General features: G+C 34.4%; 1 protein-coding gene across 3 annotated transcripts in view; it reads right to left on the bottom strand.

The window, feature by feature from the left end:
* VIT (vitrin) overlaps positions 1–21328 on the bottom strand; it is a 1072224-nt gene that overhangs the window by 484046 nt on the left and 566850 nt on the right. For 2 of the 3 annotated variants that reach the window (XM_044057778.1, XM_044057779.1), the window contains one exon: positions 2274–2321. The exons of the other annotated variant lie outside the window; for it this stretch is intronic. In XM_044057778.1, the coding sequence (XP_043913713.1) occupies positions 2274–2321 (48 nt within the window). The remainder of the gene's footprint in view (positions 1–2273; positions 2322–21328) is intronic. 3 annotated transcript variants of the gene reach the window in all.

Genomic DNA, 21328 nt, shown 5'->3' with positions numbered 1-21328 from the left:
CAAAAAAATCACTTGCAGTGATCTTTTTCACCCTTCTGTATTTCATGCATTACATTTCATCATTTGTAATGCTCGGAGTTTTGGTCTATCACTTTTCATAGCAGAAGCCACAGCAATCTCAGTACAAATAAGCAGCAGGTATATGGGAGATTTACATCCCTTCTCACTGCGGGTACAATGTTTGCCTCAGCAAAAATTCTTTTAAATCTAGAAGCAACTTTAAACAGTTCACTGTTATTTCTCAGGTATTCTGTTTACTTTTTTTTTGTAATTTTGGGACTCATTTTCAAACTTTGCTGATTCTCAAACTTGAAGTAGGGGTTTAAAATTCCTCTTTTTTTCCCCTGGTATTTTCTTCAAAAGACAGCAAAATAGTAAACCTACAGAAAGACAAAGACCCCATATTTACTGCTAGTCCTATAACTCTGTAACTCCAAAAATTTAATTATAATTAACACTTAAAAGTAACACATTTTGAAGCAAGCTGTTGCACACTAAACATGTTTTTTTTTTCTTTGCAGAGACAAGCCCCCTACGCACCCTGATTTAGCAGCTGTGGACCCAAATGCATGCTACATATATGCATTGACTCTGACATACCACATATAAGGGGGAATTCTCTACGATAAACTGTTCCAGATTTGGTAGATACTTTTCACTGTTCACACTTATTTTTTTCAAAGTTGTGGGATTTGCAGTATGGTGTCTTGAACTTACAATGGACACTGAAAGAGATAAGCAGTGCCTTGTTATATTTAGATTTTCTATCAAAGGAGGTCCTTTTTGGATATTAGGATCCATGTTTTTCTTTATAGATGAAGGTACTTTCTCATTTTTTTTTTATTTTGTATGTAACATCATATGTTGAAAACACAGCTGAAGTTGGAAAACATGATTCATTTTTGGTCATAAGTCAGGCATTCCATTACATAGCATGAACCTATGAACCTATAGCATGCAGCTGTTTTACTATGTTGCCATAATGTTTGGCAGTGGAACCAGATGTTAAAAGGGGAGCAAATTAAGATGAAATATAATAAGGGAAGCCTTTAGAATGATGTACAAACTTTAGCAGTACTTAATGAATTTTCTGAGTTGTTTTTTTTTATAAATGCAATTATACAATAAAGGATCATTACTATTCAAAAATATGCATTCTGATTGGACAGCCTAATCAGAATACCCATTGTAAATCAAACATATCCCAATAGAAAAAGTCTCGCCACTGAAGTATGGTTGGGTTGCTGTACCCATTGTAGTGCCACTAAGCATACTGCTTACATGTCTCGAATTTTGCAGAATGTCCCTGATTTTTCTCATATCTTTGGTCTGTTCTTCATAAAACGTTTTAGATTTTCTGGTAAATCACAGAGTATTACTGCCAGTCAATTAAACCAGACATTAACGTTTCATAATTCCTATTGTTAAAAAATGCATATTGATATCAAACGTGTTGTACAATTAACTTTTTAAGTGGTTAGAGTAATATTTAAAAATTGCCCCTGTTTTTGGATTGTCAGGAATTCTCCAACAAATAATCTGAGAAGTAAAAGCTATGTACAAATTTCTGTCTTCTCCATCTCCTCTCTTGCACTTCACTAGTGTACTGCACAAGTGTGTGGACATATGCGCCATATACATGCACAATATAGCAGTATCCAGCAGAGAAGGTAGAGGAAAACTAAAGTGCTGCTATACAATGACATTATTTAAGAAAGGTATGTCATTTCTTTCTTAAATAATGCCATTCTATAATTGCAATAATCAATCCCTGTGTGGAGATATTACAGGATTTACCCATAGCTGGCTTTGTTTAATCACTCGGGCCTCACCATTGTGATCAAACTATAACAACTGTCGATGAATTCTACGATAATCATGGATTATTGTTAAATATATTATATTACAATGTGAAAGATGAAAAACTCTTCTAATGAAAAAAAATGTACGTATAATTGTGCTTATAGTTAGAATACTTTATGTGGTAGGTAAGACTGAAACACAATACATTTTTAAACTTATTTTAGTCTTCATTTTAGACATGTATCCTGCTTTCAGACTTTACCAATAAATGTTATAAAAAGCAAAAATATGAATCAGCAATATCATAGTGGAACATAGTATTAATGCTACCAGAACGGAAGATACAACTTTAGTATACCTTCAGCCAGAATATTTTTTTGACATTAACAAACAGTACAGCATGCATTAAATGACTTGATCCAAATGTTAGTTGTTTATGGATTTTTGCCAGGAAAGCAAAAGCCACTTACTTGATCGAGCTGCAGCAACTACAGAAGCATATGCAGGGTGGCTACTACCTGAAAAAATTAGCAGTTTTGTTAGCCTAGTTAAAATAGAGCTGCTTAAAATATAAATCTGTTAGTTTAAGAATACTTTTAAGAATATCAAATGCTAAGATGCAAATATGTCATCTTTATGCTTCCAAAATCATTGTTTCCAACCTGAAAGAGATGTGCAAAATGAATATATAAAAGAAAAAAACTAAAAATTGTTGTTTTAAAACCAGGAGCACTCAGGAGATACTCAACAGTTCAACATCACTCACCATAATCATGATTTGTTTATCTTAATGATCATTAAGGCAAGTAAAATATCTAATTTTACCATCTCACTGTGCAAACAACTATGGCTCACCAGATATATAGCAATCACAGTGTGTTTGTATTACTTTCATTTTACAGTATCACTAGAACAGCAAATATTTGAATAATATAAACATTTCATGAATAGGCTTGAACATGAACCTTTAGATAAGACACATTTATATTTTAATTCACATTATGATTACATAGCTATATTTTCTTTAATTAGATATACCTGCAGATATATTTCTGTACTTATAGGTTCATAGGAAGTTATTAGGCTTGCAGTATATGGGACCATTGAGGAGCCTATCCCAAATTATCCATTGCTGTAAGTGCTGTCTGGTTAAGTGACTGGCTGAAGGTCACATTGCAGTCAAGGGGACCATTGAAGAGGGGTGAGGCTAGGATGCTGTTAGACTAGCAGCAGATTTCACTTGCACTGCTACTTATTTTTATTTCTGACAGGAAATTATATTTTCATACTACTATTTGATTTTTTCAAGTGGATATAAATATGTTAAGATATTCTGAATGATATTATCAAAAAATTATTTTTAGTTTTCATTATTTTCCTGTCAACATTTTATCTGGAAGATCTCTTCACACATAAGGCTGAAATGAATAATACAAACCCAAAGTCTCAGGACTCTTCTATAAAGAAGGCATTTTACATGGTTCTTTTTAACATACAGGAACTTTCACTAAAAATGGAGAAGACGGATAATAAAATAGATAACTTTAAAGAAAATTTTCTAAGATGGAAGAAATTAATTAGCTCTTAAAACAGCAAAACCCCAAATATCTGACATTGAGGATTCATTAAATTACATTGAAGGGAGAACAAATTAAAATGAAATAATATAGAATGTTTACTGAAATACAATCCTCTTCTGCAAAATAAAATGAATACTTGGAAAACAGGTCTCAGAGAAACAAGCTTTAGTCTGCATGAAAAGATTGAAGGAGACAGTATGATAAACTTTCTAACATGCTCGCTCACTAAGACATTAGATTTGTCTGAAGCTATGTCCTATGGCATTGAGAGAGCTCTCTGGTCCTTGGTTACATCTTTCTCCAAAAGTAATCCTCTGCCGAGATATACCATTGTCATTTTTTTTCTTCACACAACAAAGGCCTAATTCTTAAATCAGCTTGGTCTTAAACTCCAATCAAGATAGACAATAAAATAATAAGGTTTGATAATGATTATTCTGTGGCTGTGATGCCCAAAAGAAAAGGCTTTCTTCCCTTAATAAAAGGTCTTTAGAAGGATCATAGCAAAGTTCATTTGTTATTTCCAGCTAGACTTAAAATTTTTCTATTGGATGGAGTCAAAACCTTCAAAGACCTGGACTGTGCCATATCATTTATAAAAACTAATAATATATTAGAACAAACACAAAACATGGATTGCAACAGCAGTTCACGGAAAAGACAAGCCAAAAAAAACATACTTGAAAAACAAGTGATAAGAAAAAGAAGTTAAAAGAAAAATGACGATGATACTAACTCACATAAAATTGTCTTGCCTTATAGTCATAACGTGCCTTCATTTATTTTCTGTTTATAAAATTCCACAGTCTCTTTGGGCAGATTCAAAGCATATGAAGGGAAACTTGGATGTTCACTTCAGTAAGGAAATTAATCATTGTTTCCTTCCCTTTAATTTAGTTTTTAATTTATACTAATCAACAAATAAATATTAGGAGTCATCATTTACTTATCTTTTACTTTGGTCTAGTATACCTATTTGTATTATTTTTTTCACTGCTATTATTACATCAATATTTATTATACATTCAGGTTTCCATTGCTTTTCCTTTGTTAATGATACTTTATTATTTATATCAATAAACATTATGGGTAGTTCAGTTGCCTACTTTGGCTTGTTTACATTATTTTAAATCATAAAGCTTTATATTTTAGCATATTAAAATCTAGTCGCTTATTTTATATATTGGTTAAATTGATTGGTGTTTAGCTGCACTGATTTTTTTGGTTGTGTCTTCTCTGGTTGCTTAGAGCTGTACTGGTCTTGGACTATTGTAAAGTGAACTGCCTGAGACATTTGTTTTTGGAAGTAAGGGTGAAATGTCTTTTGTATGTAGCTTCTTGTCCTGCTTGATTTGTGTTTGTCATGATGTGTTCTGATCTGAATAAGAAGCCTAGTCTTGGGAATTGTGTGACTGGTATCATTTTGTTTTGTCTTATAAAGTTACCCACTTCATTTTTTGCTTTTGTATGTGATGAGACTGGACACTGGGATGCTCGGTTTGCATTGCATAACAGATGCAATTTATTTGTGACTGTTGTGGTATCTCTGTTTTTGGATGAGTTCTCTTGTTTGTTGGTAAGCGCAGGGGAGTGGTTTCTGTCTCCTCTTGAAAAACCATGAAGACTGGATTGTACTAAAACAATCTTACTGTTCTCGTGCACTCACCATTAGTCCTGATTTTTTCATTTACTTCTTTTGATTGTTTAAATTCCTCTGGGGTTTCCAGTGATGATTGTGTGCCATGTTTTCAGCATGTTTAGTGACCTCATCTAGTAAATGGCTATAGTTGTCACTCAAAAGGGATTGGGGTGGTGGAGACATGTGAAGTGGAAGGGCAAACAGCAGGAGTACAGACAAGTTGTAATGGAGTTGATTGGTATTTTTGTTGCTTGATTTTCAGCTTGTCTTGGATTTTGAAATCATGACTTGAATTATGATGGGCTTGACACTTCCTACGGATAACCACATTTTTTTTTATGCAATTAGGGAAACCTTTTAAGAGTCCCTTTTATATTGAACGTTTTTAATTTAAAATCTCATTGATTTATTACTGTACTATAAATTCTTGCATCTGTTTGCTTCAACATGCTTGTATTTAAATACATTTTAGTTAATTTTCAGTTAATAAATTACTGGCATGGAAAACATAAAATTTTGCTCTGATTGTGACTGGGTACTGGAGAAATTTAACATAATGTTGGTCTTGTTAGTTTTGTTTTTAGCACGAAATGAAGGGGATTTACTAAATGGAACCAAAAAGAAATGCAGTACTAAAACTAATAAGAGATGAAAGGTGTAAATTAAAAACAGTTGACATAATTCAGTGATGGTACATGCATGGTTTAAATAATATCCATAGCAGTAGTGCTAGGACACAAAAAGTATTCTACAGGAACACCTAGCTATACAATAGTACATAAACACTCCTTGTTTAGTATAGTGGTAAGTATCCCCGCCTGTCACGTGGGAGACGAGGGTATGATTCCATGATGGGGAGACAATTTGTGTGGGTGGCAAAGTGGTGCAGCAGTTAATGTTATCACCTCACAGCAAGAGGTTCTCTGGTTCTATTCTTGGCTGGGGAGCCTTCTGTGTGTTGTCTGCACGTCCTCCCTGCATTTGCCTAGATTTTCTCTGGGTGCTCCTGTTTCCTTCCACATTCCAAAGATGTACATCTGGAGTATTTCTCTCTAGGCCTCCACTAAAAATAGGCTCTGTCCTAGTTGGACTTTTCTGGTCAACAAATGTTAAATAAATAAAATAAATAAATAAAAAGAAATGCCCCGCTACTATATTTGCCTATTTCATTTCTGAGGGAATTCATCATTATACAACAAGAGGGAATTAAGACATGTAAAGTGTTTGTACCTTTGTTCATTGTTTTTACACATTTACAAGTTTTAGTTCATTAAACACTACTATTATAATATTTGATATTCTAGATGTAGTTTCTTTTTTATATTCTGCTGGCAATATTTGATTTAACATAACTAAAAAAATACAAGTAACAAAAATCAAGATAATTAGAAATGAGAATCCATGTCTTTTGTTATGACAAATAAGAACAAGTTGGTGTGCATCAGAAGAATCCTAATAAATTAAATATATTGTATAAGGATTAATTACAGGAATGCATTAAAACTGCCAAAATAATACTTCCCAATGCTTACATCTGGCAAATATAGCTATATTTATCTGAAGAAGACATGACAGCTATACCTCAGTTGAAAAACTGTGCAGTTCTGAACGGTACCGAGCAATACCCAATATGATGTTTAACAGTGTACATATTTCCATACTAGTTTAATGCGATCTGTTATTGCAAATATATCAGCACTTCTGGTTTCTGAGTTTTTTCTCATAGCCTATAACATATAAAGAAAAAAGTAGGGATGATAGTTTCAAACATTTATTTAGTAAGAATGGAAAGTGTAAATCACCAATAGAGTTTTAGAATGCATGCAACGAAAGAGTGAATCAATATTTGTGGTTAGCATTATTGCTTCAGAGGATAACATTACAGCTTACCCACTTTTATGGGTGTGTCATTATGCAGGTCACTTCTGAACCTGATTCAAAAAAAAAAAAAAAAAAAAGAAAGGGAGAAGAAAAAAAGATACATTTTATGACAAGACTGTGAAAAAGTTAATGTGACATTTTCAGTCTGAATCATTTGTATTTCTAGAAACATTCTATTTCAGTTGTAAAAAGAAGAGGAATTATATGCAATTTGTAAAATAGTACTTTGAACTGGAGTTGGTTTGTTTGACTGAAGCACTTAGGGATACATTTATGCATGGGATTTCGAGTAAATCTAGGCAAAGACAAGTGGGTGCTCTTTAGCTCTATACTAAGTTGAAATGCAAACAAGTCTTGAAAAGCTAAAGAATCTGTTTTAAACTTAATATCAAGAATCTGAACCTAATTCTCGTAGTAGATTCTTGACCTTTGGTATTTAATTGATATCTTTCTATATGCAATATAGTACAATATACATATAATCATTAGGAGTATGAAGTTTTTTTAAGATTATCCTTGATTTTTTTATAAACACACTGCTATAATTATAGCAGGGAAGTATTGGACTTATTTTAGTGGATGAGTGGGAAAGTTTGGATAGGTTTGCTATTCAAATTAGGAGTGCCTGACTCCATGAGGGGTAAGATGGGTACTAAGAATTTTTGTTTCATCTTTCAGGAAATATCTTGTTTTTTATGGGTGTCTACTGTGGCTACTATTGGATAGTCTGTTGATGATCTCAATGTTATAACTTATATATTAATTGACAAACAGTTCAAGAATTCTAGGTGTGGTTCTTGGTTAAGATTTTATCTTTAAATTTTCTATGATATTTCACCTGTTTTTGTTTTGCTTTTTACATGGCATATCTAAAGTGTATTTCTTTAAACATTGATAGTTTAAAGACGTTTCTAAAATTATTTAATTCACAGGATTATTTTTTGCAGGAGACATGTATTTTTTGCAAGAATACATTGACAGGCTTTTTAGTAAATTGTATACTGTGTTATCCAGCTTTCATTATACTCAGAAAAAAAGAGGTGTAGTTATTATGTGGAGAAACTCTAAGCCTACACCAAAAATTCTGAATACATACAGCGGCAACAAAGCAATGATTTGTTCAGTAACTCTAGAAATCAAAAGAAATTTGTACACCATCAATGTGTATTGGATTCCTGGAACAGGAGTTAAACTGTTAAATAGCAAATAGATCAGATTATTCAAATTTCAAAAGATAACATTATAATGGTAGGTGATATTAATTCTATATTAAAAGCAGAAGATTGTAATATCACTAGAAAATGAAGGCTACCTGCCTCAATGAAAGCATTAATATAGTTTATATATTTATTTCATATTAAGGACATTAATGAATTTTTAGATTCAGACTCACTTTTTTATACTAATTATTCAGATAGGCATGAATCTTATTCATGAATAGATAGAGTATATGTTTTGAATGACTAGACTAGGCAAGATTAAAGTAGTCACTTGTCTGCTCTAAGATCATAATGGCATAATTTTTGAATTAACCTTAACCCTCAACAGTAAAATTCTTATTAAAAGGCTAGCGGCCTATATAACTAATTTGAAGGATTTCAAAGATTTCTTTAACAAAGAAACCCAAAGCTTTATTCAAATCAATTATAGAAAAGATATTTCAGAGATATATGTATGTGATGCACTAAAAGGTTATCTGTGTGGTAAAGTTATGACCTGGTATGCTTTAAAACAAAAGGATTGGGATAAGGAGATGACAGATTTACAGCAAAGAATAGATAAATTAAATGTAGATAGACAGAAAGGAAACTCCAAGGAAACTCCAATTTGAAAAAAGAAAATTTAAAATGGTAAATATTTAGAAATTTTAAAATATAAACCTATGATTAATCTAGAAATGATTAAATTAATCAGCTACTCTGTTAATCCAAAATCCATGCACAAACTAGCAACAAGAACAAAATTGCTAACCAAATCCAATCATATCAAGGAGTTATATTCTTTGAATAAGAAAAAAATGTTACTAAATTAGAGGACATTCTAAGAGAATTTATATCTCATTTTAATAAAATTAATCAATATAACCTAAAAACAGAATTACAATAAGTAATCAAATCTTTTATTAGAAAGCATACTAAAATAGATTATCTGAAGATCAAATGAAAATAATTGATAGGTCCATATTAATGTCTGAACTTAAAGCTTAAATTAATAAAGTTAAACCTAATAAGGCCCCAGGTAATGATGGCATAATACTTTAAACCTATAAACTAAACCATAGTTAAATGTGTAACAAATGCCTCCCCATCTTAGAAATATACCCTTATTTTTCCCATTTTAAAATCTGTAAAAAGATCCTACTGATTGATTCTCTTACAGACCAATCTCATTATTGAATATTGATTACAAAATATTTATGGCTATACATGCTATACTGCAGCAGGTCTTACTGTTTATGATTAACAATGATCAAACTCGTTTTATAATGACTAGGAATTCATATGACAATATTAAAAGAATATTAGCAATAATTGATTATGCAAAAAGATTGAAAGTAAACTTAACTTCAATAAGTTTAGATGTTAATAGCACATTTGAGTCTAATTGGAAGTACCTTTTGTTAGTTTTAGAAGAATGCAATTTTTCAAGTAGTTTTCTACAACTTATTAATCTCCTTTATGAAAATTCTTATGCATACATAAAAAGTAGGTCCATATACATCAGAATCAATCAGTATCACCCAAGGAACTAAACAAGGATGTTCTTTATCGACACTTTTGTTTACTTTAATTATAGAACCATTTGCACATTTTATAAGGACTAATTCAGACATTAAGGGTATACAGATAAATAAGAAGTTAAATTCCAAAATTCAGCTGTTGCTGATGATATTCTATTGACTTTGAATGAGAGTAATAGCTCCCTACATGCTGTCTTTATTACTATAGAAAGTTTTCAGAAGATGTCCGACTTTGCTTTAATTATAACAAAACAAAAATATTATTGATAAATACTAATACCCTTTCTTAAAATAAAAGATTGTCAAAGTATATTGTTGAAGATAAAAAAACAATTATTTATGGATCACCTTAACTGACAACATTCATAAAATAAAAAACTTTTAACTACAATAATTGTTTAACTTCTCTAAATAATCTAGCTAATAAATGGAATATTTTTTTACCATGGATGAGGCACTTTCCATAATTAAAATGATTATTTTACCAAAAATGTTATATGTAATTTAATCTCTTTCTCTCCTCCTTTCTAAAAATATTATAGAGCTTAATTAATTAATTCTGAGATTTCTTTGGTATCCCAACAAACTGAGAATAGACAAAATGTATCATACTATAAATTGGTCTTATGGGAGCATTAGATTACCAAAGTTAGAATAATATTTACTATGTTCAATTATGAAGACAATATCACTCTGGTTAAATTACAACTATAAGGTCAAATGGAAGGAATACCAAGGAGGTATTTGGTTAAAATATTCACATTTCTCAGACTCGCAACATCATATATCAAATAATGTTCTTCCCTGGTTGTTAAAAGATTTTCTATCAGATGATGGCAATCAAACAATTTTTCCTATATTTCCATGATCATGACCACTTTTAGAAACTACATCTACAGAAACCCAGGATATAAAGCATGGATTTTTCTGATGTTTCCTATAGCATTTACCCAGAATAATATCTTTATATTTAATTTATCAATAATGATTTCACTTAAAGAAAATAAACTGATATACTGGTTTCAGTTGTTGGACAGTAAAAAATTAGAAGCTGTTGATTATATAATAAATACATTTGATTTGGGTAATGAAATGTGGTTATATATTCAATATTGTAGAAATTCAATTGAATATAAAATTAATTCAGTGCAACCGACATTAAGAAATGCTGTTCCTAAACTTATTGAACTTAACTATTTTGATTCAACAGAGTTTAATGGGGAAAGGACGTTTATCTAAATTATATAAAGTAGTTAAAAATGCAACTGACTATCATAAAGAAAGCTACTGGAATATTTTAAACTCATAAATAATTCTCCAAGCGAGGAGGATAAAAAAACTAATGTTATTGTCATCAAAGTTAACAACTTTCTCTTTAAAATGGAGATTATTTTCATGGAAGTTAATGCATAGCACTTTTATTACCCTGCATAAAATTGAATTAATGTACAAAGAATGTTGGAGGTATAAGTTAAACATTAAAGCTGATTGGCAACATATATTTTGATTGTGTTGTGATTAAACCATTCTGGGATAGTATTTGTCTTTTTCTACAAGCTTTAGTTACTGATAAATTTATTTTAACCAAACCACTAATTTTATTTAATACACTAATACCTATTTGTGTCACGAGAACTAAATACTCACTTCTATGGAGTATTCTAACAACAGCAAGGAAAGTTATAACCAGGAATTGGAAAAACAAATCTATTCCAACATTAAATGAATTTAAGAATCTTATAACTGAAGTTTGTCAACTGGAACTTACATCAGTCAAGATGAGAACAACCAGAATGACTTCTTATAACACCTGGTCAAAGTTCAAAGAACCGTTGAATAAATAAGTGTTAAGCTTTTATACAAGATATAGTATCTCTTGGAAACATCTTTAGAGTTCTTATTGTATAGTAGACACTTTTGTATATAGTCGTTTTTGATGTGTTCTTGATATTTTTAGTTATGTATTTTTATATACCTGAAATATTCAAATGTTGTTTTTTGACTATATAAATTTTAATAAAACATTTGGGAAAAAAGGGGGGACCAGTGAAGAGCCTTTCTGTAATTCACTGCTGCCCAAAGCACTATCTAATTTAGTGAGTTGCAAAAGGTCACACAGTAGACAAATCAGGGCTGAGGGAATCAAACTCTACCACTGGGTTTATGGCTCACAGCCTTAACCCTCTGCACTGGCTGCCAGATTAAAGATATGCTCATTAATATCAGTTACACTTCATAAGATGAGAAATGCAGTTGAAAAAAATAACCATGTAAGTTCTCATTCAGGCATTTGCCTTTTTTCTTTCTTTCTTTCTTTCTTTCAACTTGTATTTCTTGCTGGATATATTTCACACTGCCAACCTATGGTGTCATCAGACACTGTTTAATAATGACATAGAAGCTCCAACAAAAAACAAGCTATGGATGCAGGTTCTTTTGCTTGCAGCAAATGTAAGGTTTGTGATAAAATCATTAATTTAGATGGCCACAAAATTAATGGAATTTTATATCATGCACTAGATCACTTTGATTGTAATTCTTCTGGGGTGGTATACATTATTGGGTGCAGCTGTGAAGAACAAAAATGGTACATAGGACAAACGAAACGTAGGGTTAAGTTAAGAATTTTGGAACACTTGGGAGACATTAGAAATAGTAGACTGGACAGTCCAGTTGCTAGTCATTTTCATCAATTTCATAATGGGGATCAAACTGGTTTTGAGTTCAGTATTTTGGCAAGACCATGGGGAATAGGGGAAAATAATAAAAACTTTCAAACTAAATTATTAAATATGGAATCTAAATTTATTATTAATTATGGAACTCTATTTCCCAATGGCATGAATTTAGATGTATAATTATTATTATTATGTAGTATAGAAACATTATATATTGTATGTATTGTTTTTGTATGAATTTAATTCATTATTTCTTTAAAACGTATTATATTTTTTATATAATTGATTAATTGTTTAATTGGTGTGATTAATTGAGGTGTGTATTTATACTGGTTTAAGTATTGTATTGTTATTCCATGTGAAGGCGAAGGCCGAGGTACCAGAAGAATTCAGTAAAGGAAAATTTCAATCCAGTTTGGCTGCTTCTTTTTTCCTGTTTTTTGTTGGAGCTTTTATTTGGATACCTTGTGATCCAGAAGTGGTTTTTCTTGGTTAATAATGACATAGACTCAGGACTTCATGGTTAAAATGCAGCAAATTCCACAGAAAGTGGCACACAATGAAATCACAGTTACCACCATAACTTCTTCTTTAAGAATTAGCCAAGAGCTATGTGTATTATGGGTACTAAGTATTCTTAAAGGTACAAGCAGACTTACACATATCTAGATATATACATTTGAAAGCAATACACAGAACTGCTATCATTGCATGCCTCCCCCAGTGGGGAAAGAAGATCTGCCTCTAAATGACATATATTTCAATCATATACTCTGATGCATTTCATGAATATTCTTAAGTACAATGTGGAAATATTAGATGGGATTTTAAACTTGTACATATATAAACTAATACTTTTCTAAAACAAACTTTTAAAAATCATCACGATTCTTATTAGGAAAAAGGACATTTAACTGCACTATTATTCAAAATTAAAATAAAAAAGAATCAATCACATCTCTGCTGATGAACATAGCTGCACTCTATATCACTCAGGTAGATGTAGTTTGTGGCCATGTCTGGTCACTTGCACTTGAAAATAGCCTGTAGAAGAAAGAAGGTTGTTAGGCAAAGAGTTAGAGCATTTAGAGTCTTTTCTAATGATTCTAGATGGATCAGTTTTGGTAGAACCTGACGCAGTCACAACAGGTTTCAAGGCATTCTGGGTAGCCTCATGATTCATCTTAGATACAGAACTTCTAACTCTATCTCAGATAGCTGGTTGTGGCAATACACTTGGTAGAATCACTATACTTTAATTAGCTAAAAATTGTCTTCCTTGGTTCAAACACTTGAGTATGGTTCTCTGATATGCAACTTTCTGACTGAGAGTCTTCAGGAACAGCTTGGGTATGTCTCCAGTTTAATGTTACAATGGTACCATCATTCATTTGTACCATGTAGGATTATGGTTCATCCATTTTTGTATGAGTCTAGAGATGTAACCAGTTACATCAAACAATGGCACCATCATTTGTTTGTACCATGTATGATCACAATTCATCAATTTTTTGGATCAGCCTGGATATGTCTGCAGTTACATTTCACAAGCACCATCATTCCATTGCACCATGGAGGATTGTGGTTTATCTATTTTCTGTACTACAATGTCAGTTGTTTACCATTTTCTTCCCTCCTCCAGCTTTAAGAATACTAATTGGCCGGATTGAAGAACAGGTACAGTTTGGGTAAAATATTCCCTAATATAAAAGTGTTTGCATATATATTTTGCTTTTTCGTTGTTTTCAGATTTATATGGAATGGTGTTTGGGTTCAGTTTGGATTGCAACATAGTTACAGCAGTCCTGATTTGTCTAACATGCATTAGCTATATGGGACTTATTCCAGTAGCACAGTGTAGAGCAACGCAAGAATTAGGTTGGACACAAAACAAACTCCATAAGAATTCCCCATTCTAAAGACTTAAACCTTGCCTGTGATATGAACAAGACTTGTTGGATTGAGGGGTATGTATCCTAGAGAGTACCCCATCTCTGGAACAGGCTCCCCATCCATGTGAAACAGAATTCCTCCCTAACCCAGGTCAAGTGTAACTTGGACAATGGGGTGGGGAACCATAAATTCATCTCTGGGTTTGCACCTGTATCTCTAATGGACACAGGTAGACTGTAAATAGTTCATCTCCTAGGCCTCTGCTTGCAAAAGTTTTCCCTCCCCAAGTCCCTGCTTACACTTATCAGGGGTACCAGAACTTGTCAGAGATTTGGGATGCATGACTATGCTTAAAAAGCCCCTTGTGGTCATTAGCCAATTAAACACCTATGAACTTATGAACCTATAAGAATGTTTCTGGCACTTTGAACTGAGTGAATAGTGACATCTTGACACAGGATGTATGAAACCATAATCCTCAACAAAGTGCTAGCAGTCTGTGGATGCAAAGTGATTAATTCAGTTTGCATGCCATATATGGTAATCATTGTCTTGAACCTAGAAATAATTTGTTGACTGGTCATTGCTGGTACATGCAGACTTTTCTGTTGCTAGAGAATAATAGTCCAATACCACAGGGTAGAACTCTCCTTCAAACTCACTTAGGTCTGTAACTATTTTTACTGTGCAGCTTGAGGTGATAGAGCTGGTATCAATGTTGTTTCCTCCAGGATGGTTTATACATTATGTAAAACTAGCACATCATCACAAGCATTGCAATGTCCATGTTTGTATGGCGCCACCATACTGACATTTTGAATCATTAAAGCACTTAATCAGGCTACAATGTCCTTCATACATTTGTTTAATCAGTTTGGCAGATTATGAAGAGAGAACAACTATTCTGTGTTGATAGAGCAGCAAACCGTTGTGTTCAGACAGTACTGTGATGTACACCAGATGCTTTGTGTGTGTCCAAGAGTTAGGATAGCCATCCCTTACATATATAATGACCATCGGTAGAGCACAATCATGTTTTGTCACTTGGTTCAGTCTGTCAAGCCTTTTAATAGTTGCTGGTAGATTTGCCATGATGCTCTGTGCATAAACATTAGTGTTGTCTTTGGTATCAAATAGTATCTGGTTGGGTACTGGGCTTCTTGACAAAATGGCACCCACAATTGCCTTCCAGACCTATAGCTCACTCTGGAATCAACACATATTAGTCTCAGAAGCAACCTCTGTTATCTCGGTAGTGCTTTGTCTAAATCATATGACTTAATTAGTGGAACTACTGGTTTGTGGTCAGTCTGCAGTTGAGGGCTCTCTACCTCCAATAAATATATTTACAACTTCTCAGTTCTAAAGTGATTTCTAGAGAATTAATAAGACAATTAAGGGTATCAAAATGCTAATTATATAAGAACTGCACAGGAAAAAATAAATACATGAGGACTAAAAAGTCAGTTCCTAAAATATACAGATTAAGTAATAAAATACAATATTAAGAAAGTACTAAAAGTGAAAATAGCCCTCTTCATTGGGTTTAAAAAGAGTGCTTTAAACAGGTGAAACCTGGGGATCTCCTGAAGGAGGCCTGAGTGCTACAACCTCATATCAAGAAAAGTAGTTGATTTCAGACGACTGTGGAAAGGTAAGAAATTAATGCTCTTATCTTAGTTTTTTTGGAAAGGTTCTCAGGATAGCCAGAGTAAACAGAATCTTCACACCTGGTGACCCAAAAAACATATTGTGTAGGGCCCAGTATGCAGGATATCTTAAACATGGACCTGACAGTCTCTAAGAGCTAGTGTAGATACTACAGAATAGATTAATTTGACCTGGATGTTCATTCTTAGTCAATAATCTCACTGTGGAATTTAGCACCATCTGCAGCCATACCCCTATACAAATGTCCAAGGTAAATGTCACTACAATAGTCCAGTCTGGTAAGTGCTAGAGCATGGATTAATGTAGCTATACTGCTACTAATGTCGTGGAATACTGCACTGGATCTGGGATAGAAAGAAATAGATCTTGGATCACTCTACCTAGATTTAATGGTTGAATAATGTTCTGAATATGGGATAGAGTGCATTAGTAAATGGATCACACAAGCTGGATCTGGAGGTGGACTACTGTTCTGGATCTGGGATAGAGTGCATTAGTACACAGATTACAATAACTAGGGTTGAAGGTGGAATAATGTTCTGGATCTGTGACAAAGAGTGCTAGTGAATGGATCACACTAGAAATAATGTTCTGGATATACTCTACATACTATAGTTCTCGATGTTCCAGATTTTTGCAGAGTGTCCAAATTTTTGCTTCATGTTTTTGTTACATTCTTCATAAAATCTGTGGTTTTCTGGAACATCTTTGAGGATTGAAGTAACTACATAATGACAGACATTTGAGTTTCAGACATCATATCCTTCAGAAAATGCATGCCAATGCAAAATGTATTACTCTAATAACTTTCTAAGTTTCTAAGAGCAACATTTAAAATCTGTCCCTATTTTTGGGCCTTTGTTCCCCCATTATTTTAGGCTTTGTCCAGATTTCTTGTGCTAAGAAGTTGAGATTTATGTGGCTATGGGTTACATAGTACTTGTGCATAGATCACTTTAGCTAGGTACAAAGGTGGAATTATGTTCTGGATCTGTAATAGTGAAGGATCATACTAGAAATAATGTTCTGGATCTGGATATATTGTATTAGAAAAAGGATCACACTAGAAATAATGTTCTGTATATGGGATAGAGAGTACTTATGCATGGATCACTATAGCTATGTCCAAAGGTAGAATAATGTTCTAGATCGGAGAGATATTGTTTAGGTGAAAACAAGTACTGACAGTGGCTTACACTTGGCCATTCAGTGCCAGCTTGCTATCAGAAATGACTCTCACATCCCAGATACTTTAAACTGTTAACCTATTCCACTGTTTCCCTTCTATCTCAATTCTCAGCTTCTTTCGATTTCCCATTTGCTGCCAATACAACTGTCTTATCTGTACTCAGTTTCATCCCATGTGCTTCCAATTTTACATTCTATTCCCCTGTCCTTTCTTGAAGTTCCTGTTCAGAGTCTGCCTGTAATGCCACATCATCTGCATACAGCAACTTTGCTGACATGTCCTCTCTGACCTGTTTGATAATGTAGTCCAAAAACAGTATGAATAGCAGTGGGCACAGAGCTGAACCCTGATACACACCCATTCCCACTTAGGATCACTCTGTGAGACTGAACACAGTCTGTACGTCATTGTGTCCTCTTACATAGATTGCACTAATTCTACCAATGTTTCTAGGACCTTGATCCACTACAGGATTGCCCAAATCAGCTTTCTTGGGACTTTGTTATATGCTTTCTTCAAGTCTAGGAATGCCCAGCTGGACTCTTTCCTCAGCTCTACCTTTTCCTCATCTATCTGTCCCACTGCAAACATTGGATCAGTTTTGCCGCATCTTGATCTAAATTTGAACTGCTCATCTCCCATCTTACTTTCAACTACTCTGTGTATTCATTTATCAATCACCCTCTCCAGCACGCAATCATCAAGCAATGTGACAGGAATTTGATATCTCTGTACTACCCACAGTTACAAACGTCCCCTTTGTTCTTGAACACTGGCATTAGTATGCTTACACTCCAGTCATCTGGGATACACCTGTCTGTCCACACTGCTATGAGTACCCTCAGGAACCATTTCTCCCCTATCTCACCCAACATCTTTATCATATCTGCTGTGACTTCATCTGAGCCTGCTGCTTTCCGTGACTTTGTTTTTCTTAGTGCTCTTCTTACTTCTTCTATGGTGGGCTCCTCCTCTTCTCTCATGGTACAGCTTCTGAAGCTGCTGGAAGTATTCCTTCCACCTGCCTTTAATGTCCTGTTGACTGGTGAGCAGGTTACTGCTGGCATCTCTTATATAGGGTGTCTGATTATCTTCTTTATCTTTCTGTCTTTGCCTTGCAACCTGATATAGTTTCTTTGTGCCACCTACTGAGTCACTTTTCAGAAGCTGGTAGAGTGTCTCTGATGCCTTTTTCTTTGCTATTGCAACTCATTTCTTAGCTTCTTTTGTTAGCCATCCAGTATTCCTTCCTAACCTGGTCTGTATTTTCTATCTCCCACTTTTTCCTGTACACATCCTCTCTCCTGATGACTTCCTGGACTTCTGCATTTCACCACCAGCTTTCTTTATAGAGTCATAGAGTCATAGATTAGTACTAAGCTAACTGCCCTTGTGAGACATTTTAAGCCTAGCCAATTATCCCTTGTGAGACTCAAACCCTGCACCTTGTGCTTGCAAGGCAAACACCTTAACCATTAGGCCACCCTCCCAACCCTTTTAAAGGGACATTACCCTCACACACACTAACCCCCCTCAGACAAACACACACACTTGCCATTCGCAGGATTCAAACCCCTACCTAACTATGTTATGACACTTGAGATGGACGCATTAGCAGAGCACGCTATTCGCATATTTCCATACCTGGCTGAGTCACATATCTGTTCTGTAGTCCTCACACATGCTGTTTTGATGCACTACCATTCTTCTTCAGCTCCACCTATTTCCTTTTTTATGAGGTGCTAGAGCCCTGAGTAATTCCTTGAACTGTTGCGCTTTCTCTTCAGTCAACATCCAGGTTTTCAGCCTGGTCTATGCTGACCTTAGAGCCTTCTCTGACCACTGCTTGTAGCTGATTGTGGCAAACAGTGGTTTATGCTTTGGGCTGACTGCTTCACTTCTGATGGCTTTGCAATCACTGATTTGCTCCAGTGCCCTTTCCCTACTTGAAAAGTCTACCTGAGTTGCATGTTGGCCACTCTTGTATGTGATCTTGTGAGTGTCTCTCTTTCTGAACCATGTGTTGGCTACTATCTATATAGTCTAGAATGGCCTATCATTCTTTATTCCTGTTGCCCCACCCATGTGGTCCCGGACAGTCCTCATATACTGCTCTTTCTATCCTGATATGTGCATTTAGATCACTCATTATCAACATCACTTCATGTTGTCCTGCTTTATCTAGTAGGTCCTGCAACTGCTGTCTAAAGTCACTCTTTTCCTTACTGTCACAACCCTGCTGTGAGGCACAGGCTGAGATTATGAATCCTGCCCTATCATTATACTGGAGTCTGACATTGCCATGAGTCTGTCACTAATTCTGAAAACATTCCTCACTGCCTTCTGAAACCTGTCCTTCACCACAATTCCCACACCATTTCTAGCCTGTCCTCCTCCTGATTAGTAGACTCTGGACCCCAAGACAGGTGACTTTGCTGCACTGTCCTTCCATCTTCTCTTCTGGATACATAAGCTGTACAGCCTCCTCTTTACACTTGGAAATGGAATATAGGAGGGGAGTTAACAAAAATAACTTACTTTCCATTCAACAAGAATGTGGTTAGGATTAATTCAGATAGACAGAAATAAGTAAGACACACAAACTAAGAGGGGAGATTAAATAAAGAACTTTGAGAACTCAGCTGTTTAACTGAGGGAGAACATAAAGCACTGGGGTTGGTAAGGGGGAAACAGTTGCTGAACCCTAATCTTTGTAAATGAATTTCTGCACCTTCATAGGATTAGGATGCAGTTGTTGCAAACATGCCTTCACCAAGTCCTTCAGTAATATCATGAAGCACAATAACACTGGGGGCTCGGTAACAATGAGCAGCAGATACTACTTACGTAAAACGGTTCAGCTGCTGAATAACAGTAACCAGTGTTGTAGGGCATCTAGGAATCAGATTAATATTGTCTGTCACAAAACTGATCATTTATTAACTTATATTTTGCTGCAACACACTGTTATCTCAGACATTTATAAATACTTAGTAGTAGTTAAACCTGTGATGCTTCCAAATTTTGGTATACCTAAGTGCATGAATATATAAATTACCACCCCTTTTCACTCCATAGTGTCTGCAGTGGGATCTAAAACACACCCTCTGGCAGTTCACCTTGACTGAAGACTTAAGGTATTCTATGATAATCATCCTTATATTGTGAAAAACTCTTGGGACTTTTAGGCAATTTAAATCAAAAAACATTTTTTTTTAACTGAAGGGATCTTTGTCACCTTAGATGCGGTGGTTTCTGTCATCCCACATGTATAAAGGATTGAAATGGTTCCATGAGATATTAATATTTTATGACACTTATTGAAACTGTCTTGAACAATAATTTTATGTACTTTGAAGGAGACTTTTTTTTAAACAAAAGAGTGGATTGGCTATGGGGGTGGCACATGCACCTCTGTATGCCAATCTAATTTCATGGCACTCAGAACAGCAATATGTTTTCAACTTCCCCTTTTCCATATATTTTTATATACATCTAACATTTTTGGATGACATTTTAACTTTTTGGAATAGCTGTGAGGGGATACTTAAGGGACTTAATTCAATACAAAGATGGGACTACTTAGGATCATAGGATCATAGGAGGTTACTAGGCTATCGATCCAGAGGTCATTTCAAGCCTATAATAACAATGATACTCTAATCAATACCCAGGATTGTATTTAGTAATGACTGCCCTTGTCCAAGAGGGTTGTGGGTACTATCCCTGGTAAGAATTTACGGTGCCCTAATCTTTTGAACAGTGTCATAGAGGTGCTCTGCGTCACATGAATTGCCAGTCTATTCTGAAGACATGGTAGTTGGTGGGAGACAAATTTGTTCCTCCAGCATGTCTTACTGAACTCACAAGCCATATTTAGGTCCCTGGAATGGGTGGCTCTAGTCCCATTTGATTTACGGATATGCAGCAAATTCATTAGGTTTGAGTCAGAGATTGCTCTGTAAGAAGTCTATATGATACAGAGTAAAGTGACTGGGACTTTAGTCAGTTTGTGTAAGGAACCTGCTGGAGTCCCTTGATCTTCTTTGTTAGAAACCTCTGAGGTCTCTCCATTTGCCGCAGGTGCTTTGCACAGTAATGCCAAAAGGGATGCTATACTCAATTATGGGCCTAAAAAGTGAGGAGTATAGAGGGGTTATAACCTCCTTTGCTCTAGAGGCGATGCCTTTGCTAATTAGGTGTGCTATGTTGAAAGCCATCCTTACTACAGTAGATACATGGTGGTCAAAGTTA

This window comes from Protopterus annectens, chromosome 1.part2, assembly GCF_019279795.1.
Source record: "Protopterus annectens isolate FY-2018-M chromosome 1.part2, PAN1.0, whole genome shotgun sequence".
Classification (NCBI taxonomy): domain Eukaryota; kingdom Metazoa; phylum Chordata; order Ceratodontiformes; family Protopteridae; genus Protopterus; species Protopterus annectens.
Note: the sequence above shows the minus strand (reverse complement) of the source record. Positions and strands in the feature narration are given on the sequence as shown.